Source organism: Capra hircus, chromosome 9 (assembly GCF_001704415.2).
Source record: "Capra hircus breed San Clemente chromosome 9, ASM170441v1, whole genome shotgun sequence".
NCBI lineage: Eukaryota > Metazoa > Chordata > Mammalia > Artiodactyla > Bovidae > Capra > Capra hircus.
The window spans coordinates 69,177,435-69,203,763 of record NC_030816.1 but is presented as its reverse complement, the minus strand read 5'-3'; the positions used below and the strand labels follow the sequence as shown (position 1 = coordinate 69,203,763).

At 37.4% G+C, this 26,329-nt stretch overlaps 1 protein-coding gene across 8 annotated transcripts in view; it reads right to left on the bottom strand.

The window, feature by feature from the left end:
- Positions 1 to 26,329, bottom strand: part of UTRN (utrophin) — a 556,454-nt gene that overhangs the window by 53,351 nt on the left and 476,774 nt on the right. For all 8 annotated transcript variants that reach the window (XM_013966586.2, XM_018053300.1, XM_018053301.1 and 5 more), the window contains 5 exons: positions 22,936 to 22,997; positions 21,221 to 21,295; positions 13,195 to 13,396; positions 6,626 to 6,711; positions 630 to 787 (listed from right to left, as the gene is read on the bottom strand). In XM_013966586.2, the coding sequence (XP_013822040.2) occupies positions 630 to 787; positions 6,626 to 6,711; positions 13,195 to 13,396; positions 21,221 to 21,295; positions 22,936 to 22,997 (583 nt within the window). The remainder of the gene's footprint in view (positions 1 to 629; positions 788 to 6,625; positions 6,712 to 13,194; positions 13,397 to 21,220; positions 21,296 to 22,935; positions 22,998 to 26,329) is intronic.

The following is a 26,329-nucleotide window of genomic DNA, read 5'->3' as shown; positions in this document are numbered from 1 at the left end:
GATCTTGGGTTTATACAAAAGAATAACCCACTAAATCACTAAACAGATAATTATATAATTCAGTACGTAATTATCAATTTTAATGAGCATGCGAAGAAGGCAGAGGAGATTCATGTGAATATAGCAGGCACACACAGCTTCATCTGAAGGAGTCAGAGGTTTTTCAGAGGATGTGAGATTTAAGGGACGATCTAAAGAAGGAAGAAGGATTAGCAATGAGAAGAGAGTTTGTGGGTAGACGGTAAAGAACATTCTGAACAGAGGGCACATGTCCAAAGAGATCAGCACCAGAATGAAGGAACTAAAACAGCATGACTGGACAACAGACAGCAAGGGGATCAGTGGTACAAGATGAGGTTGGGGCAAAGGCAAGGCCTAATCACAGCAATCTAGTGGTGCATGGTCAAGATTTGAGGTTTTATCCATTGAGGGACAGTGAGTCTCCTTGAATGGGTTGCTGTATCTTGAATTAAATGTGCTTTAAGAACTAAAATATATACTTCCTGGGATAGTATCCAGCATCTTCCACCACCTGGTTCCAGCCCAAGACCCCTGTTTCATTTCTCAGAACATCCTCAGTACCATTCCCCACACACTCTATACACCAACGATCCTTCAAAAACGTTTACCTGTTGGAAGCAGCTGCGAACACTGGGCTCAATATTACTGCCCCCGAAAGCTGCTACCTCCCCCAGCTGCCGAGGGATCTGGATCGCATCGTGCAGTAACAGGCCGAGCTGCCTCTGGTCGCACATCTCCGTGGGCCCCGCCACTTCCTTAAAGAGATCTACAAGGAAGAGAGGAGGGCGGTTAACTTCCCATACTGATCTTTTAAGTAAAATATACCTTTGGTTGTGTGGGATGAATGATGCAGACTGAAAAAAAAAAAACTCATGGGGACATGGATTACATTACTTGTCTCCTGAACTCTGACAACTTTGATATTCTGTATATTTATAATCAGGAACTGGTTAAGCACAAGTTTCCTAAAACAATCTACTGTAGTATATAAATATATATGAACAGACCAATAAATATAAATTTCCTTATTAAATGGCCAGTGTATGCACGTGGATTCATTCAATGGTCTCAAATAGGTTTCCCTTCTTATTGAAAAAGAGAGAGCTAAAACCAAGTTTTCTTTATGATTTGTCAAAGGAATGAATGTACCTGAAGTAGCAAATCTCTTAAGTTTTAAAAGATTTGTTCATCAACTTTTTGCGTTCACTTCTAAATTCAGTATTTATTAAACATAGGTATTTCAATTTCTTTTAAAGTTTCTAGACTCACATCTACTTTGCAAAAGAAACTTTGAACAGTGCAAGGAATTGTCTTTTTTTTAAGTTTTTTTAGACCCAATCAGACTCTAATTCCTTATTAGTGATAAAAATTATTTTTGTTTTACTTCAGTTTATGTCACAAACTACATTAATTCCAATGTAAAGGACTTAAGAAAAATACATACTTTCATAGTTCTTAGGCTTTTCTATTCATTTAAAAATGTTTAAAAAATATTTTTAATTCAGTAAAATAAAAGCTTTTCTCCCTCCCAGTATTGGCTTATCTTCATCACTTGTAATATTTTGAAGAATAAAGTTGTTACCATATTTCCAGCAACAAAGTTAGCATACTTTAAAAAGTTACTTTTGGAGTAGGGAGAAATTTCACATAAAAACAATCCACTTCATTATAGAAACTAATGCTTTTTGGAAAGAAAATTTCAAGTTCTAAAAATTCAAAATTGTACAGATTCTAAATGGTTTTCATATGAAGTTTTCCAAGAATAGGAGAAAGGAGAGTAAATATTTTTTGGATCCTAAAAACCATTTTCAAAAAACACCTGATAAATGAGTATCAGATCAAAATGTATCATTCCTCTGCCCTCCCCCCCTTTTTAAAGAGAATAAGGATAGATTTAACACTGTCAACAGTAAATTTTCAAGCAAATAAACCAAGCTCAGTGATATTGACACAGTAATTATAATGAAATATGACTTTAATTAAAAGCATACATATGGAAAGCAAATTCAATTAAAATAAATTTAATTTTTATCATTTGTTCACTTAGATTTGGTTAGAGTTTACTTGTTTCTTCTCATTTGTTAAAAATAAGACCATTCTAGCCAAAATTATTTATCCAGAGTTCTTATTTTTAATTGAAAGATAATTGCTTTACAGAATTCTGTTGGTTTCTGCCAAACATCAACATGAAACTCTCACTGTTTGCAGCTGACATGATATAATACATAGAAAACCCTAAAGATACTATCAGAAAATTACTAGAGCTAATCAGTGAATTTAGTAAAGCTGTAGGATACAAAATCAATACACAGGAATCACTTGCATTTCTATATACTAAAACAATGAAAAATCAGAAAGAGAAGTTAAGGAATCAATCCCATTCATAATTGCAACAAAAAAAATATTTAGAAATAAACCTACCTAAGGAGACAAAAGAACTGTATACAGAAGACTATAAGATACTGATGAAAGAAATCAAAGACAACATAAACAGATGGACAGATATTTCATGCTCCTGAGTTGGGAAAATTAATACTGTGAAAATGGCTATACTACCAAATGAAGCCTATAGATTCAATATGATCCCTATCGAATTACCAATGGCATTTCTCACAGAACTAGAACAAAAAATTTCACAACTCATATGGAAAGACAGAAGAACCCAAATAGCCAGTCTTGAGAAAGGAGAATGGAGCTGGAGGAACCAACCTTCCTGATTTCAGACTTCGCTACAAAGCTACAGTCATCAAGACAGTATGGTACTGGAACAAAAACAGAAATATATATACCAATGGAATAAGATAGAAAGCCCAGAGATACACTCATGCACCCATGGGCACCTTATTTTTGACAAAGTAGGCAAGAATCAGCCTCTTTAATAAGTGGTGCTGGGAAAACATATAGCTGCACCGCTACATGTAAAAGAATGAAATTAGAACACTTCCTAAAACCATACACAAAGATAAACTCAAAATGGATTAAAGACCTAAATGTAAGATCATAAATTATAAAACTCTCAGACCAAAACATAGGTAGAACATTCGACATAAATCAAAGCAAGATCCTCTATGATCCACCTCCTAGAGTAATGGAAATAAAAACAAAAATAAACAAGCGGGACCTAATAGAACTTAAAAGCTTGTGCACAGCAAAGGAAACCATAAACAAGGTAAAAAGACAACCCTCAGAACGGGAGAAAACAATAGCAAATGAAATAACTGACAAAGGATTACTTTCTAAAATATACAAGCAGCTCATACAAGTCAATATCAGAAAAACAAACAGTCCAATCAAAAAGTGGGGAAAAGACCTAAACAGACATTTCTCCAAAGAATACATACAATGGCTAACACACACATGAAAAGATACTCAACATTGCTCATTATTAGAGAAAGGTAAATCAAAACTACAATGAGATATCATCACACACCAATTAGAATGGCCATCATCAAAAAGTCCACAAGTAATAAATGCTGGAGAGGGTGTGGAGAAAAGGGAATGCTCTTGCACTGTAGGTGCGAATGTAAACTGATACAGCCACTATGGAAGACAGTACGAAGAGTCCTTTAAAAACTAGGAATAAAACTACCATATGACCCAGAATTATTATAATTCTCAGAGTAAACCTGTTCCTGGGATGAGGCCTCTGAAATCAATACAGAGTTGATGCATACATGTAATAATAATAATCTCTAGAGAGAAGTGCACATGTTCAGCAAGATCCATCCTGCCCACCTTTCCCCTCTTGAGGAAGACTGCTACACTACTATGCCACTAGTAAGGTAAAACTACACGCAAAACAGAAACGATTTCCTAACATTCCAACAGATTTCTGAATTCTCATAGAAGTTCACATTTGGATGTTACAGTCAGATACAACAAGGAGTGTCAGGATGTGGGGATGGATCATAGGAAAGTCTCAATCTAAATATAAATAAGCAAAAAAGAGATGCAAAAGGCCATTTGAAAGCATCTTTGTAAAATGTGCTTTGATGAGGCCAGGAAACCACTGAGCTATAAGCAAGAAGGCCAAGGTGCTGTTAGAACCTAATCAAGCGACATTCTCAGGAAGTCGCAAAGAGAAAGAGGGTGTCACCAGGGTAGACACCCTGACATGAACCGTTGCAAAATCAATGTTCAGATGGATACCAATTCACCCAGAAGAGCAGCTCTGCCCCTGAGTTTGGAGAACAAATTGTCCTGAATATTAATTCCAACAAAGAAAATAATAATGAGAAAATGTTCTGATATCACTGGGAAAATCACAACTGGAATCAGAGTTGCTAAGGACCTCAAAGTAAAAAACAAACAAAAAACCCCAGAATATTCTGAGTCTCAATACTCTCAAGAAAGATTTAAAGACTTCAACCCCAAAATTTCTTATTTAGTTTCTAAATGGCACGTGCATGCATGCTGTGTGGCTTCAGCTGTGTCCAACTCTTTGTGACCCCATGGACTGTAGCCCACCAGGCTCCTCTGTCCATGGGATTCTCCAGGCAAGAATACGGGAGTGGGTTGCCATGCCCCACTCCAGGTGATTTCCTGACCCAGGGATTGAACTTGGGTCTCTTATTTCTCCTGCACTGACAGGTGGGTTCTTTACTACTAGTGCCACCTGGGAAGCCCCCCAAATGGCATACTTCATGGATTAAATTAAATATCAGAGGTTTTCATTGCAGGGCTTCCTCTTCCCCTGCCACAATCTGAAACTTTAATGTTGAATTATACAGAGTATTAAGTTTACCGATATTTGTGGAAAGTGTGTCCACTGTAGTTCGAGTGTATGAGTACATGTATGCTGAAATACCTCCTCATTTGAAAGAGTATACATTTCAGAAGTATGTGTAGACAAGAGATTTTTTTATATTGCATAGAATTTGGTTTCTGCTCTAAACCTACAGACACCATGTTGTAACTCTTTTGGCCTTAGATGACTCTCATAATCAGCTTGAAAAATAAAGGGAGGAGGAGGAATGGTTGATCTAGAAAAATAGATCACCATTACATTTTAATAGTATTCATGATAAAGTCTGCAATTGTATTTACACTCTTTTCAGAGTAGGTTGAGCCCTATGACATAACTGTAACTTTTCAACAAACCCTAAATTCTTTCAGGAACACATGAAAACAGCAAATCACAGTTGATTTTAAAAAGTCCGTTTCTAATCTGATACACTGATGATTTCATTAACATTTTTCTTTCTCACTCATTATAGTAACAACATTTTTAGCTTTGAAAATGATATCTTTTGACAATTATGATGCTGAAGACAATTTAAATTCTAGATAAAGTGCCACCATGCAAAAGTCTGGGTAAAGATTTTTTCTGCATGGTTTACTGAGTTCTGACTCCATCAAGGCACCTCACCTCCTGATCCTACAATCAGCTTTTCATTTCATACAGATCCACAGCTCTTTTCATTGGCATTCTTGTCAAACTGTGTAAGAACAAGCTGTCATGATCTAGCCCTGGAATTCAAAATCAAACCACCTCACAGCTGTCCCAAAAAATAGATGTATTTTAAAATGTATTCATGTTCAGTGAAGATACAAAACTAAAATTATAGAAGCTGAGGTCAAGTATGCTCTTGTATGTGGTATCTCCCATTCATGAAATATCCCCCTCTCCCTCTCTCTCGAAAGCATGGATAGATGTATCTGTACAGAATCACATGAGGCTATGCAAGACATAATCAAGTAACTCATATTTTATGGATATAATTAAATTTAAAAATTTACAGGAATTAAGAGTTTGGAGACATAGCAGTATTTACCACCATTTATTCAACAACTACTATTTTAGGTAATTACTTTCAAAGCAAGAATTATTAGTTTCACTCTTCAGCTGAAGATTTGCTAACTTTCAGCTTCCTGAAATGTGAAATGGAAGTATTCCTACTACCTCTTAGCTGTTGGTATTCAGTGGAATCACCCAGCCACTAAGTGGTAGAGCTGAGATTTGAAGACAGGTCTTCCTGGCTCCTAAGCCTGTTCATTTCCAAATGCCAAGATGCTGACCTTTATTAACTGATAGTTAAAAAGTCACCACTGACTTATTTTTTAATGTTCCACTTTTAATTTTTTCACACTATAAAATATAACTATTTGTCTCACTGTAACTATCTATAACAGTTATAGTCCATCCTGATTCTCTTAAGCATTGGAAATATATGGAAATAGAAAAGGCTGTAGCTTTAGAGGCAGAAAAATCTACAATCTAATTCTAGCTCCACAATTAGTGTCTCTGAAGCCTTAACTAGATTTTTAACCCATCCCCAGCATGATTTTTTTTTTCAGCTAGAAGATGGACATCACAATGCCTATACTATGGGACAATCATTCAAAGAATTAAATGAGATATAATCTGTAGTTGGTTCTTATTCTATCAAGGCACCTCACATCTTGATCCTATAAATCATTTTTCTATTTCATAGAAATCCACATCACTTTGCACCGATACCCTTTGTTTAGCCTAGTACATGTATAGTCAAGGATTTTTTAAAAATGGGAACCGTTATTACTAGCAAATCACAAAAGTAAATATACAGTAAGTTGTTATTATTATTACTAAAAACAGTACTGGTGGAGGAAAAGTCTTACATACATCTGTATTTTTCTTCTAACAGGCCTTTGGAGAGAGCAATCAATCCAATCTTCAAACTCTGCACTCTTATTTTTCCAGTCCGGCCCCTGAAATTGTAAGAATCTCAATGTGTTAGATGTCTTTAAAACTGCATAGATATGTTAATTATTCCTGGATGTCTATTTTTTTGAGGGTAAACCATAAAAAAGCTGCATCTTAATGCAACTTTCTATTCAATTTTATTAATTACTCTTAAGTCCATACCATAAGTTCATGACAAATTGTAACAGTATATTTGACTTAGTCTGGAAACAATATACAGCCTAAAATCACTTTACACAACATATGAACTAGAAAGAACAAAATAGAGCAAAATCAAAGTGCTAATTATAAAGCTAAAAAGATTTCATTTTTATAAACACTCAATTAAAATTTGTTAATAATTATATATGCAATATACAAAATAGCTACTGATGTATATAATATGCATGTGGAAATATAGTAAAAAAGGGATAATGATGTATCTAAAAACAGATGTAAAAAACCTGACTGGAAAATTAGCTCTATATTGAGGGTTTATAACTTGTTGAATACTTAAAACACGTGGTCTTCATTGTTTTTTTTTAAGCTCTGTCAATGTGGTTTCTATAAATTACTACTGCAGTTATAATAGTCAATGATCTTAAACACACAGGTGTGCAATCTTTATTTGGGGAAGTATCAAATTACAATTAAATACTAAATGTATTTAATTAACCCTAGGAAATAGCTTCATATTATACCAAAGAGAGACCATTTCAATTTAACATATACTTTGACTAGAAGAATAACTTTATTTTATGTTTAAAAGCACGGAGTTTTATTTTTTTTTTGTTAAAGAATTTTAACAATAGTTAAAATCTTTTGTTAAAGTTGTATTTATTCTTTTGTTAAAGAATAAATGAGTTGTTTTATCAGATGTCATGCTGTACTGGATCTTGGGGCTGTGGAAGGGAAAATGCAGAAGCTACAAATACTAATAACACATGATCCTTGCTGTGAAATAACACAGTCTCAAAAAAATAAAGATATAAAGACTGCTATCTTTACTATTTCATATAAACAGGATCAGTCTTCAATTTCAGTTTTTATTGTGAATTTTGCATATACAAGTACAACACATTCAAAACCTATAACTAAATGTTTACATAATTATATGTGTACATAAAATGTAGTAATTCATACCATTTAAAAACATATAAATATTTGTCTCATTTAATTTTAGGTAGTCTTATTGTCAAACTGGACTTAAGTCTGGCTTATTGATATTTTTATTATTAATGCTAATTGATATCTTTCCTTCTCAAATTATAAATATTCAAGTAAGTTTCTATATTCACACTATGACATATAAAGTATAAAATAAGTTTATGAAAAGGAAAACATGCTTAAGGATTAGTAAAATGTTATTTTCAAATAGTCCCTTGTGGAAATTCCTTGACTGTCCAGTGGTTAGGACTCTGTACTTTCACAGACAAGGACCCAGATTCAATCCCTGGTTGGGGAACTAAGAGTCTGCAAACTGTAGGGGACAGCAAAAAAAAAAAAAAAAAAAAAAAGAAGTCCCCTGATAGCCTACACTTTATAATTTAAATCATACCCAATAAACATACTGAACCCTTGCTATATATGTGTACAACATTCAGAACTGACCTATGAAATAACTAATACTTAAATTTTAAAATAAATATACCCATTATAAGCAGAAATCTACTATATACACATGCCAGTTTCTCACAATGATAGAAATACAGGTTTCAAATTAGCCTTAAACTGAGCCCTACTATGAAGTGTGTTTCTACCGCATATTTTTAAGGTCTTTCCTAATTATCACACGAAAAGAAGACTGTGTCTGTTTTTTAGCCTCCAAAACTCAGGAAATTATATTCTCTGGACAATAGACTTGCAGAAAATAACAAAACGCTGTGCAAATGGACTAGCACATGAATGTGGCTAAGAACAAAGTAAGCCCTTAAGTGGAAAAAAAAGATCAAACTCATACATATTGGAGGCTGACCTCCAGTCTATGGTGACAGGACAACAAAGGATCACCATAAGGAGACAATGTCAATCATCCATTCATTGTACCATCAATGATTATGAAGGCTTACTGAGATCCCAGCATTGTACTGTGTACCATAAGTGTAAGATCCAATTCCTACCCATGACTAGCTGGACAGGTGAGACAAGAAAACAGCTAGAGAATCATCAGGAAATACAAGACCAATCTTGCGCATGGAAATAATCAAATACAAGATCACTGTGGCTGACTTGTCCTTAATGATTGGTGTTTAGCCTAAGTATATTAGCCTCACAACATTTGATAGAGAGGATAAGTCTAAAATCAGACATTGAAGACATGACATGGCTGAGCTACCCTGACTAGGAGAAAGCAAATTATCATAGGAAAAGCCCAGACAAGGGGACAGAGGAAAGGGATTTAAGCACTAAAGTCAAGATTCATCAGGTACAGCAAGAACTCGCATCAAGGGTAAATGACTGACAATGTTGCTGAGGTTATATGGAGCCAGATGATAGAGGGCTTTAATACTAAATATGTTGCAGAATTTGAAAGAGAATAGGGAGACAATAAAATTTTTCAGTGAGTAACATAACCCTATATTTCAGTATTTAGTTCCCTTATAGTTTTCATAAATTCTCCTGAAATTAATTCAACCAGAAAGATATATATTATACCTTATAAATAAAATTATATCCACCTTGGATAGCGGGGAAAATGACTTAACAATGCATCAAATGAGATTAATATTTTCTGCAGGGACAAAAATATTTAAACCAAATAATCCAGACTACTGCTTTAAATCTTGATTTAAATGAATTCGATTTCCATTAAATTTAAAAGGAAGATTGTGGAATTAAGACTTTTTAGCCCAGGAAGATCAAGACTGAGTGAGGCTGTGAACACATAAATGGAATCAATCTTATCTTTATAGTTTATAAGGTACTTTCTAAATATACTAGATCATTTGCCCTTCACAATCACTTACGTATGAGAAGCAGAGCAGACAATTTTACCTATTTTTCATCTGAAAAATTGAGATGCCAAAAATTAAGTGGTTGCCAAGTTGTAAAGCAACCAGAACCTAAAATTTGAATTCTTATCCTCCACAACAGAAGAAAATAGACTTTTTTTCCAGACAATTTAGAATATTAGAAGGTGGCACATGTTAAAAGCTGAAAGAAACAGCAAACAATATAATTCATAAAGTCCCATTTTTCTTAGATATGGCAGTATAGTAGGAAAAATCAAGTGATCATCAAAAAACCTGGATACTAGTTACATACCTACCACTAATATACAGTAGGTAGCTGTGGATAAATTGTCTTATCTCATTGGGTCAGTTTCTCAATCAGTAAAACGAGGACAGAATGGAAGATCCTTGAATTCCTTCTGCTTCCAGAATTCTAGGACCTTCTGTGTGTGCATCATTTGTTATTTCAAGAGCTGGTTGAATATATTTCAAGAGCCGAAAATACAAGGTCTTGTTGCAACATGCTACACAAAGCAATGCAGTTATATATATATATCCATAGTTAATAGACGAATGTCAGATTAACTGAATGAAGAGAAGAGCATGGTCATGATACCATTTCCAAGGTTCAGAGACTTTTTAGGGGTCCATAATATCCTGGTGCATTGGATGCAGTACATCACAGTTTTATCAGTTTCTCAAAGGAAACTAATGACTTGAAAACAGCTAATAACTCTTGTTTGAAGTGAAGTGAAAGTCACTTACTCATGTCTGACTTTTTATGACCCCATGGCCTATACAGTCCATGGAATTCTCCAGGCCAGAATACTGCAGTGGGTAGCCTTTCCCTTCTTCAGGGGATCTTCGCAATCCAGGGATTGAATCTAGGTCTTCAGTATTGCAGGAGGATTTTTTACCAGCTGAGCCACAAAGGAAACCCAATATCTCTTATTTAGATAAATGAATAAGTCATAGTTGCTACAGAAATTTGGATAATTAACTCTGGCCATCTGAGACTACCATCAGAGGAGTAACTCTTTTTTCCTTAGGGGAATTAGCGGCATTTCTCTTCAAAATGGAAAACTCAGCTGAACGGCCACTGCTCTATCCAGCGTGGTTGTTGCAGTTTCTTTGGCATGCTGCTGTTGTTCAGTTTAGTTTAGTCATGCCCATCTCTTTAATGTCTCCTGGAGTTTGCTCAAACTCATGCCCATTGAGTCAGTGATGCCATCCAACCATCTCATCCTCTGTCACCCTCTTCTCCTCCTGCCTTCAATCTTTCTCAGCATCAGGGTCTTTCCCCATGAGTCAGCTCTTCACATCAGGTGGCCAAAGTATTGGAGCTTCAGTCTCAATATCAGTCCTTCCAGGGAATATTCAGGGTTGATTTTCTTTAGGATTGACTGGTTTGATCTCCTTGCTGTCCAAGGGATTCTCAAGAGTCAAGGACTCTCTTTGGCATGGAAAGGGGATAAATCCTAAAAGCTCTTTTCTTTTAAAAAGGAGAATTTCAAAATACTGTCTTTCTAAATAAGAAACACTTATCTCTGTGTTGCATTTCTCGTGTGTTCACATTTGATGGTAGAAAGTGGTAATATGCCAAAATTTAACTCCCTGGAATATGAATCACAACACTTCACACACTGCTTCCTTCCCAACTAAGTGGCACTATTCCTTTTGGGCAGTCCAGTGAAAACAGCATATGTACATGTTATGGGCTGAGCTACATTCCCCTAAAACTGATATGGTGCAGTCCTAACTCCCAGTACCTCAAGATGCAACTAAATATGGAGAGTCTTAAAATCTGCAGTTAAGTTAAAATAAAGCATATAGGGTGGGCTCTAATCCACTATGATTAGAGTTCTTAAAGAACATTAGGACACAGACACACACAGAAGCAAAACCATGTGGGACACAAGGAGAAGACAGCCATTTAAAAGCCAAGGAAAGAGGCTTCAGAAGAAATCAGCCCTGCTGACATCGTGAGTTTGGACTTTCAGCCTCCAGCACTGTGAGAAATAAATTTCTGTTGTTTAAGCTACCTAGGCTGTGCTGTGATACTTTGTTACGGCAGCCCAAGCTGACTAACATAGTGTGTTAGAGTCACAGATAATGCTGAAAGAAGGAGGGCAATTTAACATCTTCTCCAGTTCTTCCTTACAATATAGATCGAAAGGCACAAATCTACCACACACCATAGAGCTAATGAAGTTCTTAACTATAGCTTTCTGAGACATAAAATTAAGTGATAAGCTTTGTAGATAAAACACTAATTGATCTTTTATTTTAGTGAATTTGCTACAGAAAATGTCTTACAGGTATAAAAAAATTGAAGATCAACTTAACAGTGAATTAATGCTAACAGTCATGTTTTATCCTAGAAGTATAAAAATTGGAGTCAAAATGAAATGTATTAAAATGTATTAGACAAGCAGATAGCAAAGCCCATGTTCATCATGGTAATGGAGATTCATGCTATCTGTTCTTCAGTGAGTTTCTTAAGAGCTCTCAACCACACAATGGCGATTTGATTATTACAAAAGGCTTTGTTATGATATTCATAAGTAATGGAAGATAAAAGATTTTTCTAACCAAAAGAATAAATGAAATTTTAATTAAATCATCCTGAAAGCTATTGTAACTATCATTTACTTCCTATACAGAATCAATCAGCTGCTTGTATTTATGAACTATCATCTATTTTCTATCACTCTAAATCAAATAAAAAACCGACAAGCACAAATTTTCATAGAGCTAATTAACAGAAAATAACTTTCAGAGTCTGAGAGAAAAACAAAAGTTCTAATTTTCTTATTTCATCTTTGCATACTTTAACCCCCTATCAGAAGAATGAATAATTCCTAATGTCAGCCCACAGCAGGGCTTTCTAGAATTGATTATTTCACAAATGCATTGTCACATTTAAGAAAGTCAAATTAATGGCAAATGAGTCATGCTGGAAGTAGGGAGTGCTCTCTATGTAACACTGAGTATCTAATTAAATTGTAGATATTAGAGTAGCCTAAAGCATAAGTTACTTAAAACACAATATATACACATAACCACAATTGCAATAAATAAAGCCAATATCAAAAGAGAAATTAAATCCTTATAACTGCCATCCAAATTGCTCTTAAGTAGTCATACAAAAAAATGCAGAGTGGATTATTATGAACCAATAAATTTGTAAACTCAAAACAATACATATTAAATTTTTTCTCTTGAAAAAATACTATAAAAAATTGAGGAAGGAAATCAGACTTTTTTCATTAGGCTTCCTCTAGCATGGAGACTAAAAACACTACAAATTTGACAGTCTTTATAAACTGAAGTAAGATCTTAAAATCATAAAGGGACATTCTTTTTTGTTCCATTGTTGGTTAAGAACTCAATGTTTAGAAAGTCATTCCTTCCCAGCAATTAACATAAATATTTCCACTGGGAAAAGTACTTTGGAAGTACTTTCTTAAAAATTCAGTTAACAAAAATTCAGATATTTTACATCATCAAAAAATTTCATCCAATGATTATGTTTCAATGGGAAAAATGCAAACTTACGTATCATATACATTGAGTAGCCAGTTGAGACACATATCCACGCAGAGAGGAACGTTGACCAGGTTCTTATGCATCTGCTCAAGGCCATCATAAGTTGTTGTCAGACAGTTGATGACATCTGGAACACTAAGAAGCTGATCATTTTGGTTCAGTTTGTGCTGTTCGAAAACTTCATTTGTTGTATTCAACTCTAAGAGATCCACTGATCAGGTGAAAAAAAGGAATATGTACAGTCACTACATTACAGAACAACACTGAAACAAAGTTACTTCCAGTCTTGAGTTTTTAGCTTGATTCTTCAATTTAAGAATCTAACCTTTTTAGCTAATTTCAACTTTTAAAAAAATAAATAGCATTTCCATTCTTGCATCTCTAAACCCTTTTATCCACATCTCTTACATTCACACTTCTGAATCTATGCTCTTGTCACTTCTCAATATGACCTCATTTTTCACTCTATAGAATATTCTATATTCTAGCTTATTTTTCTGGTTTTCCTCTCTTCAGCCTCTTTGTACTTTTGAATGTAGGAAAGCATAAATCTCTAAGTCTATTCCTTATTGGGTGTGTGTGTGTGAGTGTGTGTGTGTATGTGTACACTCAGTCGTGTCTGACTCTTTGTGACCCCATGGACTGTAGACCCCATGGACTGTAGCCCACCAGGCCTCTCTACCCATGGCATTTTCTAGGCAAGAATACTGGAACGGATTGCCATTTCCTAACCATAACAGATACAGAGATCTTCCCGACCCAGAGATCTAAACTGAGTCTCTTGCATCTCCTGCATTGGCAGGTGGATTCCTTACCACAGTACCACCTGGGAAGCTCTATTCCTTATGGTAGAACATCTAGAATATGACATAGCTCTTTTTCAAACTCCTGAAAACAACCCACTCACCACTCTCCCATTCATTCTTTATATCACTGTGAAACTGATCATTCTTAAATAGTTTCTCCACATGCACATCACTAAATACAAAGTTCACTGAAGATATTTAGTTCCTAAAACAGGTTCTGTAGAAAAATAATAGCTCTCTACTGCCTACTGAGTCAAGCCTTATCTATGTTCTAAGTCGCTTCAGTTGTGTCCAATTCTTTGCAATCCTATGGACAGTAGCCTGCCAGACTCTTCTGTCCATGGGACTCTCCAGGCAAAAATACTGCAGTGGGTTGCTCTGCCCTCCTCCTGGAGATCTTCCCAACCCAGGAATCAAACCCATGTCTCTTATGTCTCCTTCGTTGGCAAGTGGGTTCTTTATCACTAGCACCACCTGGGAAGCCCAAGCCTAGTTTATAAGGCCCTCAAAATCTGGCCCCAACCTGGTTTTCTTTCCATGAAACTTTGGCAAATATGTAACTTGTAACTAGGTAGGGATAAAAGAGGTTCACGGGCCAGGACCCCCAGCCATGACTCTTCATGTATTTGCTTCCACTGCTTATTCTTCATGGACAGAACCTCTACATGGGCATGGCTGGTGCTAGAGCATGCAGGGTGGGCACAGAGGAGAAAGTAGAAGAGCCCTGCTCTCAAAGATCACCAGTCTGAGAAGGAGGATAAGCATTCTGATAACTTTACTGAAAATGCCCTAAGAGAAGACATCAATTTCCATGAGAGCTATTAACTGCTAGGGGAGTAGAAGCAGCCTAGAAAAGGCCCCCTGGGAAGATGGGATTTGAAATGGACCTTAAACAATAGATAAGATACAAGAGATCCATGTAAAGCAAGGAAAGAATTCCAGGAAGAGCAAATTGCTTGAGAAAAGACAAGCATTCAAAGAAGTCCAGGCAGTTCCAAAAAATGATGATGGCAGTATGGATGGTGTGTGGTCACACACTGGGTGGCATATGGTTACTGTGAGGCAGACACACAGAGGGGCAGGCCATGTTGGCCCATGGGAGGCCCTCCAAGGCCAAGAAGAAGAGTTTGGACAAATAGAAGAATTTTACATAATCTTTTCTTTTAATTCACTTTGAGTCAATCATTAGCTAACTTAAAACAGGAAAACATGTTAGATTATCAAACTACCACATATCTATACATTTATTAAGTATGGAGACAATGTCTAAATATAAACCTGTAGGTTTGGAAAGTTACAGAACCCATGTGAACTTAAGGTTTGCTCAGGGAATCTATACTGCATTATAAAATTCTTCCCCTATTGCCATACTCAACTTTTTAACGTTAAAAACATAAGCTTCAGAAACCTTTTTTTATATGTAAACAATTTTCTTTTTGCATGATACAAAACTGTTCCCTCAAAAATATGACCTATGTTGACAGTTTAATAAAATAAACAAATAACTTCCTTTGTATTTTTGTTGTTAACCACTGAATAACCACTAGTTTTGAATTTTTAAAGACATTTATGGGACACCATAGAATGATTTTTTTCCTAAGCTATCTACAGTGGAAAAGAACTGCTTTAAAATTGTACAGATTAAAATGATTTCTAAATCAACAGAGAAGTCATTTCTTTCAACAGAGAGAAAGAGAGGATATAAAACACACACATCTAGATAAAAGATGAATCCATTTCCTCAGATAGTAAAATTCCAGCTAATTACAAAAGTAACCTGTATAAGTGTCACATGCATGCTAGACGGTGTCAGACAAAAACATAAAAGAACCATCTAGAATTTTCATCGTCATTTTTACCCCATTTCTTGGCACTGCACACTATTTTCAATTATAACCTTGAAGAGGACAGGAGTAAAATTCAAATTTGTTCCTCACAGTGCTTGACAAAGAGAAGTGCATAATAAATGACAGAGCCATAGAACTATAATTCCACACAGATACAGAGAAACATATTCAAATACTGCCAAAATGTTCTAAGTTTTCTGAATTCCAACACGAATTCTGCCAGCAACACAGCACTGCTATTACATTCCCACATGACATGAAGTGACAAAAGCCCAAATTCCAAAAAGACCACTTCCTGGATCAGGTTGTCCTTGAATTTCTTCTAGAAAAGCCTCCTTTGTGATACACTTTGTAGCTGTGACAGTGGTTTGCCATATCCCACAGACTACCATGTCTTCAATTTTTAGTGATTTATTCTGACACTTTACCTTAGTGCCTAAGCCAGGAAGACATCTCCCTGAAGTGTGTCACATTTAGGTACCTTAAACGACAGACTACATTTAAATCACAGAAAATGATGATTTTCTCTTTTCAAAGAGAGACAAATGACAGCTCAGTCATGCAGCAAATGAAATAAACAGAAGAATCATTTTCTACCAACTTTAAGGCTTTTCTTTAAACCCACAATGAAGCAAAGGGGGTTGAATGGAATTGGATCACCTTTCTTCAGTTCTGCAAAAACACACACTGTTTAGCATCTGACCTTGGGCTTCTGTGACTCTCCTCCTCTTGAAATGTTTAACCATCCCTTCACAGCATCCTTCCTAGCTCCTCTTCCCCAGACATCTCAGAAGTGTAGCGGTACTCAAGGTCTCATGTCTACCCTTTCCCTCTATAAGTCTGATGCTCTCATTCAGTTCCATTCCTGCAGTTACTACTTCTCTCTGGAAGACTCTAGATTCTCTTTCTCATCTCCTGCTTGAATATCCAATCCACATTCCTGCTGCTTTGTTCCCAATCAGAGCTATACTATCTTCTTCCAGGAATCTCCACCTTAATACGCACAAATAAAGGTCTTGCCTTTTCATGACATAGACATCCAGAGATGGTTAGATAGGATCACTGACTTAATGGACATGAATTTGAGCAAACTCTGGGAGATAGTGGAGGACAGAGGAGTCTGCCATGCTACAATCCATGGGGTTGCAAAGAGTTAGACATGACGCTATTTAGTGACTGAACAACAACGCTGTTGCTGCTGCTGCTGCTGCTAAGTGCTTCAGTCATGTCTGACTTTGGGCGACCCCATAGATGGCAGCCCACCAGGCTCCCTCATCCCTGAGATTCTCCAGGCAAGAACACTGGAGTGGGTTGCCATTTCCTTCTCCAATGCATGAAAGTGAAAAGTGAAAGTGAAGTCGCTCAGTTGTGTCCAACTCTTAGCGACCCCATGTACTGCAGCCCACCAGGCTCCTCCACCCATGGGATTTTCCAGGCAAGAGTACTGGAGTGGGGTGCCATCGCCTTCTCCAAACAAGGCTGTTACTACCATCCATAGATCATCAGTCTGTAACTCTTGAGATACCCTAACACTTTCTTTTCACTCTCTGCAATCTATCAAGTACCAAATCCCCCAGTCCTTAGTTCTCCCACCTCCTCAAAAATCTGTGTTCTCATCTCCCCTCCAGCACTCAGATTTCGTCATCTTTCACCTGAGCTCTTACTTGTCCTCTGTTCCCTTGGTACTTTGATTTTAGATATCGCCTAACACATACATCCATGAGTTGCTCTATCTCCTAACTTATGCAAAACAGAAAGCATTCTATAGTACCTCAGTCTATAAAGAAACTATCCAAACATCAAATATAACACTGTGAGAGCCTGAAGAACAAACAAGTGTCACATTAGGAAAGAACTGGATCTATGAGATGCAAAATCAGGGGTGACCTAATTTGGAGTAGAGCAGCCAAGAAAGCCTGGTTAGAGATGCGTGACAGTTAAACTAGGACCTAAAAAGAAAGAGAATGAGCTCTTCAGGCAGGAGGAGCAGAAAACAGAGCTTGCCCTTTCAGCATCCACTCGAACTGCAAGAGTCTACAGTGGGCCATGACGAATGAGGAGGATGGAGAGACTGGCCAAGGTAAAGGCCGTTCCATGCGGGGGGCAGCAAGACCTGTTGTGTTTACATTCCTTGAGTGTGGGAACCAAGTCTCTATTGTTTTATCCCCTGCCCAATCTTGGAGCCCAATAGATGAAAGAACAATGGTAGCAACAACAATATGCCCTCTTCGTGAGGACAATATGCTGGGCAGAGATTTACACAGAATGAGAGACAACTGTTGACTCAAAGCAGGTGTTGATGCAGACGGCACAATCCTCCTCACATTATCTGTCACACAAAGGCACGCGACGGGCGCTCGATGGGAGAGAAAGTCGTTACAGGCCATCATAAAGTTCTGGAAAAGCTGGAGGCAGGTGGGATTAGCTTGTAAATGTTTCCAAAAGAAGTAAATTTTTAACAGCCTTGGAAGGGAATAAAGGGTTGCAGACGATTGCAGAGGAAGGGTCAAGGCATTTTGAGTAAACAGAAAAGATGGGAGAGGAAGGAGCAGATTAATCATAAACAGGTGAGCTGGACAAGGGGTGTCAAGGCCCCAAAAGGAGCTCAATGGGGGCAGAGAAAGCTGAGAAAGTGGCGGCCAGGTGGCCCTGAGGACATCACCTTGAACGTTTGCAATCAAAAACAACCCAGCCCATTTTTAAGTGAGTGTCACTAAAGGTCATTTAGTTTAGAGGTGGGAAGCATGTCTCTTCTGCTCCTCTCCAGTTTGAATGGATGAGTTGAAGGAGAGAGTTTTTTCTTTAGGACTCAGAGAACCCACAGAAGAAAACAAGTAAATGTGTTTAATCTGTTTATCTGTCCACAAGTATTACTGAAAACTGTACCTGTGTTCACAGTGATACATAGCCATCTCCTGTCAATGGAGAGGGTTCCCTGATAGCTCAGTTGGTAAAGAATCAGCCTGCAACGCAGGAGACCCTGGTTCAATTCCTGGGTCAGGAAGATCCCCTGGAGAAGGGAAAGGCTGCCCACTGCAGCCTTTCCCTTGGGCTTCCCTTGTGGCTCAGATGGTAAAGAATCCGCCTGCAATGCGAGAGACCTGGGTTCAATCCCTGGGTTGGAAAGATCCCCTGGAGAAGGGAAAGGCTGCCCACTGCAGTATTGCTGTGGCTGAGGCATCTGGCCTCATTCTACAGCTCATCCGGCCTGAGAAGTCCCTCCAGGTCTGTCAGCTGGACACCAGACCTGCAGCTGAGCCTCTTTCAAAACTGTTGGCACCCTGGCCCGACGGAGCTCCCTAAAATCCCTTCTGTGTGCTCCCCATTCACTTCCTATTCCCTTCCGGCTGAACATACAGACCACCAGCCAGAGTGTGCAGGCTTTCTATTTGGGAACTGGCCATTCTGCCATCCTTGCTGTGACTGCTACTATCTGCCAATCATCTTTTGCACTCCAAGGACGATGGGCTTCCAGGCCATGTCAGCCTCTTGCCCGTCGCCTCACTTGGAGGTTTTTTCAGCCCTTCAGACAGCTCTTCCACATGTAGCTTCCACCACATTAGTTGCTCAGTTGGGTCCAACTCTTTGTGACCCATGGACTATAGCTCACCAAACTCCTCTGTTCATGGGATTTTCTAGGCAAGGATACTGGACTGCATTGCCATTTCCTTCTCCAGGAGATCTTCCCAACCCAGGGGCTGAAACTACATCTCTTGCATATCCTGCATTGGCAGGTACGTTCTTTACCAGCTGAGCCACCAGGGAAGCCCAAACATAGCTTAAGTGTTTCTTATTCTAAAGCTTTGCCTTGCTATATTTTCACGTCTCTTTCCTCAATTCTCCTCACATAACCAGCTTAAACTGTACTTTTAATTTCTACTGACCTAGCAGATTTTTAACCTTAATATATCATTTCTAAGGGTAATCTGAAAAGCTTCACTGGATGGCCTAGACATACAACAACTGTTAACAAAAGGTAGCAACAAGAATATTTGGAATTATTCAAGTTGTGCTGTTATAAACATAAAGGCACATGTCACTTTCCATAATAACTACCTGATAAGACCTAAAAGTTCTTTTAGTAGACCCAGTCATTAAAGCTATACAATAGAAGCTACAGATAGAATCCAAATAGTATGAATCTACACTCTGCTGCAAAGCATTCATATAGATACTTAAATTTAGGTTATGGGAGAAGGAATAATCCTTTAGTAAAACTATCATGTATGTGTGTTAGTCACTTAGTCGTGGCTGACTCTTTACGACCCCATGGATTGCAGCCTACCAGCCTTCTCTGTCCATGAGATTTTCCAGACAAGGATACTGGAGTGAGTTGCCATTTCCTTCTCCAGGGGATCTTCCCAACTCAGGGATCGAACCTGGGTCTCCTGCACTGCAGGCAGATTCTTTACCAACTGAGCTACAAGGGAAACCCAAAACTATCATAGACTACCATTATGAACATACTCTCTACAGGTTAAAGTTCATATTGATAATATTAAATGTCTCAAGACACTGTGTTACATGAACACAGAGCTTTAAATGAACACATAATTGTGGTACTAGAGAAGACTCTTGAGAGCCCCTTAGACAGAAGGAGATCAAACCAGTCAATCCTAAAGGAAATCAACCCTGAATATTCATGGGAAGAACTAAAGCTGAAGCTCTAATACTTCGGCCACCTGATGTGAAGTGCTGATTCACTGGAAAAGACCCTGATGCTGGTAAAGACTGAAGGCAAAAGAAGGGGGTGGCAGAGGATGAGATCGTTAGATAGCATCACTGACTCAATGAACATGAATCTGAGCAAACTCTGGGAGATGGTGAAGGACAGGGAAGCCTGGCGTGCTGCAGTCCCTGGGGCCACAAAGAGTCAGACAGGACTTAGTGACTGAACGACAACATGGTCAATTCAAATTTGGATCAGGAATATAATTTTTCAGTATTTCTTTATTATGTGATTGCTCTGAATTAAACTGTTTTGAATCCTATGCTCGAAGTGAATCTTACAGATGAATACAAAGTACTAAAAAGGCAATGATCTACTACTTCAGTTCCTTGATTTAATCCTTTTAAATTGGGTGGCAGCATAATTTTTGAAAAAGCTTTTTATGTGACTCCTGTATTTTGGTTAATTTTGTTCTCCAACTGAGAATGGCATATGTTCATTTGTTTTACTACTGCATCCTTGCTGATGGGGTGAATAATGGAGCATTCACAGAAACACAGCCAACTCCTTGAGTGAGGTACACTGAAAATCAGATTAACTCGACAAACACATCACCCTCTTCATTTACCTTTGTCTTAAAAAAAAAAAAAAAAAAAAAAACAAGAAAGGCAATCCAAACAACAGAGTGATTAACTCTGGCAGAATAAACTCACAACATAGTGCTTTTTGGAGTCTTCGGATTTTGATGGCTGTACGGTAGGCAGAGAAACGTACGTTATTCAGGTCAGCTGAAATGGAAAATGGAACACATTCAAAAAGCGTGCTTAAGATTGTTTAACTTACATTGAATGGCAAGAATATATCTGTTCACTTCAATGATGGAAAATTATTATGCCTTTTCACATGAAAAGGTCTTTTCCTAAAATCCACAGTGTTTATGAAAATAATTAAATGTTCATTAGCACCATGGTGAGATACTTTCCAAAGCAATGCTATATGGATCTCAAGAAAGCGTTTTCAAACAGGAAAAGGAGGGAAATGAGGAAAGGGAAACATGGCCTGTTGACTTTCCATGACTTAATAAATACATCACACCATAGGCTGCCTTCTCTACTGCTAAGAGGGATTCTCTTCCAGGGCATTTCCCCACAAGGACAATCAGTTTTCTGCCACCTAGGCTGTCCGTCTCACTACTTGCAAAGCTAGTCTTATTTCTATGCTCCTTCTGTCCTGCTCTATTTGCTTCTTCCACCCTTTAATCAATCTGGTTAAAATTATACAATAATCAATATTCAAGTCTTTAGGAATGATAGCTTAACTCCAGTTAATAATACCATATTGCCTATTCAAAAGTTGCTAATGAATAGATCTTATAAATTCTCATCACAAGAAAAAGAATTATGTAACTATGTTTGATGATGGATGTTAACTAGACTTATCATGGTGATCATTTCACAATATATACAAACATCAAATCATTATGTTGTACACCTGAAACTAATGTAATGTTATATATTATCTTAATTAAAAAAAAACCTGAAAGATTTAGCATCAAGTTGAGAAAAAAAGACACTGGAATTTCTTTCTTTGTCTCCTAAAGACAGAGTATCCATAAGCGACATTTAGAAGAGTTAAGTCTTTAATTCTTAACATTGGCGTGCTCATTTTATAAACTAAAACAATCCAGTGGTTTGTTTTTTGTCTGTTCAACCTTTGTAACTGTCCTCACTCATCTAAGAGAAAGCTCACACAGAAGCCTGATATAGAAAGAGATAAAAGGAGTGCCCCCTCCTTGCTGAAATGGCAGCACAAATGAGAGCCTTGGGGTACCACTCCCCTTCTCCAGTGGCACTTTAGATCCCCTGTAAGAAAACTCTTTCAAAGCCACTGGAACGACCTAAGAGAAGCAGTAATAATAATCAGCTCACAGCCATATTCTCCTAGAAATCTACTATGTTAGGATTCTCATCTCACGTGTTCTCATGCATTTTTATTAAAGTGAATTTAGCTTTTAATGACTACTTAGACAAAAAATTAGACAAGCTAATTTAATAATATTTAATAAACAAACAGTGAGCAAAAAGTAAATATGAAGCAGTGGATTACGGGCTGCTGTACTCTCTTGTTTTTGTTTTCACACAAAGCTGAAGCTTAAGATGATACAATATGAGGGAGGTAAAACCAATTATACATCTTTTAAAATCAGCCTTCTTGAGTTCACGCTATTGTGAACCATATGTTCTCTTAAGAAAAGTAAAATCTGTTTACTGCTTTGCCCTTAGAAATTCAACTGCTTTTACACGCCCGTGACAAGGTCCTTTAAACATAATATGCCATGTAAGGAAAACTGGTGACTAGAGTCCATTTAAGAAATACAATTCTCAGTTGTTGAAGTCAATTAATTACTATTAACTAAAATAACACTCACCAAGGGATTGAAAGAGTTCAGTCATTTTAGGATGATCCCAACAGGTTGTCTGTGTTTGATGACTAGGAAAAAAAAAAAATAATACATTTAAATAAAAGACTGTATAAAATAGTAATTGCCACACAGAAAATAGGCAAACCGAATTCTTATTCAAATTTTTAAGAATGCATACAAAATTATCCCCGTGATGGATCACTTAGGCTTATTAATGTTTTGGCCAAAAAGCTTGTTTGGGTTTTTCCAGTTATTATGTGGCCCACTTATTACTGTTCTGGCCAAAAAGCTCATCTGGGTGTTTCTGTAACATCTTATGGAAACCTGAATGAACACTTTGGCCAACCTAGTACTTAGTATGTGAAACGATATTAGATTTTTATTTGAGCAATTATATCATGATGGTATAGATGAATAAATATGCTTTATCTGTTTCAAAAAGAATTACAATTAAAGATTAAAACCTAGGTATAAACTGTGACTGTCACAGACCCTGGAGCCTCAGGCTTGAGGTAGCCAGACAGGTGTAGGCTCTAAAATAACTCTACCCATGTCTGGCTGATATAGATTCTCATTCAGGATAAATTCTCTAAGAGCAGAAGTGCTCTGAAGAGGCGCTTAACTTTAGGAGTCCTAATCAAATTTCCAAAGAGGGAAATGAGGAGAAATGTGAATCACACCTCCATCACACAATCAACTGAGTCTTCCTCCTCTTTAGCCTCAAGCCTTTCCTTCTTCACTGTAATGTAAATGTGCTCTTCACTGTAAGTGTGCCCTCTCCTGTGGGGATTCACTCAGACCTCACACCCTTACAGTACAAAGATTAGTACAAAGATTATCTTAAGTTGAAGACATCTCAGAGTCAACAAATGGAGAAAGAAGCTTTGTCAGAGCTTCCTTTATCTGACTTAAAGTAGCATCTTCTGGGAAACAAGGCTATCCAAGAGAGTCTCTCCAAGAGAGTTTCAGGGCTATGAAAAAAAAAAAAAAAAAAAAAAAACCAGAAAAAAACACTCACACCTGCACAAACAAATATTATCACAGACATTCTTATCTCATGTTTGTTCTCAAGAAACACGTGTGTTTCCTAAAGAAACCTACTGGGTCTTCTCATAGGAGCCTTTCTCTACCCAATTCTTTTCTCCTAGTGCATTGGGTATGCTGTTGCTACTGCTAAGTCACTTCAGTCGTGTCCGACTCTGTGTGACCCCAGAGATGGCAGCCCACCAGGCTCCCCCATCCCTGGGATTCTCCAGGCAAGAACACTGGAGTGGGTTGCCATTTCCTTCTCCAATGCATGAAAGTGAAAAGTGAAAGTGAAGTCGCTCAGTCGTGCCCGACTCTTAGTGACCCCATGGACTGCAGCCTACCAGGCTCCTCCATCCATGGGATTTTCCAGGCAAGAGTACTGGAGTGGGGTGCCATTGCCTTCTCCAAGAGCATTGGGTATATAAGCCCTAAATTCCAACCACTTTTTTGAGTTACTCATCACTGTATGCAGATTGCATTCATAAATAAACTCTTTTCTCTTGCAGATTTGCCCTTTGTCACCTTAATTCACAGGCTCCCAATAACTGAACCTAAGAGAGAGAGAAAAAGTTTCTCTTCCCTGACATGCTCTTCATGAACATCTAGATTCTTCACTCTCCTTACATATGCATTTCTCTTTTGCCATTTTAATTTCTTATTCTTCTTTCAGCCTCCTCCAGTTAGCCAGTATTTTTTATAAGTATTGAATAGTTTTTTTCTCATGATCCTTATCCTTTGCTTTAAAAGCAAGTTTTTGTACTTTCTCTTTTTCAGTAACTTCCAAAAGTAATTAGAAGTTTGGGGGAATAAGGTGAGGGTAATACAGATCAATGCAGTACTTAAGTTAGGTTCCTTCTTTGTGTGTATATGTGGTGAACAGCTCTTCAGTGGGTCAGTGGCCTTATTTAAAATAGTTTACTGTTCATTATCTAGGTCAGAATAGAGTAATAACATTTAATAGTACTCAAAAGACTTCTTAGATAACACTCAGTTCTTATAAAACTGTTGAGTAGGCTAAATAAAATCGCACAGTACACAAGAGACAGTGATATTAAAATACTCATACAATCAAATGTCAGGGAAATTATTTTTAAAGCCTAAGTAATATATCAAGAAGTGAGGCATGTCACTGGAAAAAGAACATAATCAATATTTTTGTACACAAGTAATAGAACTCCCAAATAACTCATACTTTACTTTGAAAAAAATTTCAAGTTTAGATTTGAAATTGTGTATGTAAAATGTCCTAGAAATTTCAAAATCTCAAACAAAATAACATATGTTCAATGTGAAGGTCTGTCTTGGGAAGAGTTAGAAAGTTGTCTGACTCTTCTACCTGGTTCCTGATACCAGTGTGAAGGCAAATATCTCCAAATACTTTGGTACTACTACTGCTACTGCTGCTAAGTTGCTTCAGTCGTGTCCAACTCTGCGCGACCCCATAGACGGCAGCCCACCAGGCCCCCCCATCCCTGGGATTCTCCAGGCAAGAATACTGGAGTGGGTTGCCATTTCCTTCTCCAATGCATGAAAGTGAAAAGTGAAAATGAAGTCGCTCAGTCGTGTCCGACTTTGCAGCTCCATAGACTGCAGCCTACCAGGCTCCTCCATCCATGGGATTTTCCAGGCAAGAGTACTGGAGTGGGGTGCCATTGCCTTCTCTGACTTTGGTACTAAACATCAACCAAATCATTCTACCCTTTGACTATCTAAATTATTCCAAAGACCATGGAAAAAGTACCAAAGTTATATGCCCTGAGGTTTTTTACTGTTCATAGTGGGGCCTATGCTGAATTGAAATACAAAATCTCAGATTCCTAGTTCGACAGAATCAGAATCTTCATCTCATCAAAATCTCAAGTGATTCATCTGCACATTCAAGAGAAGTACTGACCTAAAAGACTCCTAATACAAATGAAAGTAAAACATGAAAAAGATACCTCCAAATTTTGCTAATAAAACAACTTCCTCCCTATTACCAATAAGAATTTTAAAAGAAAAGGGAAGAACAAGAATTAAAGAAGGATTTGCTGAAAATAGAATGTAATCCAAAGAAATTCATCACAGGCTCCCAGTTTTTAAAAGAGCCTACTAGGATTCATGGGAGCTCTTGTCTCCTCTTTGGAGTAATTTCAATCCCCATGGCAACACTACTGCTTAGAGACAGAGACCAAACCAAGGCTCAAGAATCAAACTAAAACTATGAGTAATGCAGAGCCAAACTTTATACCTAAACAACAAACAGACACACACTTTCTCTAGAATCACAAGTGTGGTGCTTTGGCAAACAACCTCTATGGAACCACAAGGGAAAAATACCAGCAAGCAGTCAGACAGAGGACTGAGAAATCAGTGAGAACACCCGCTTGCT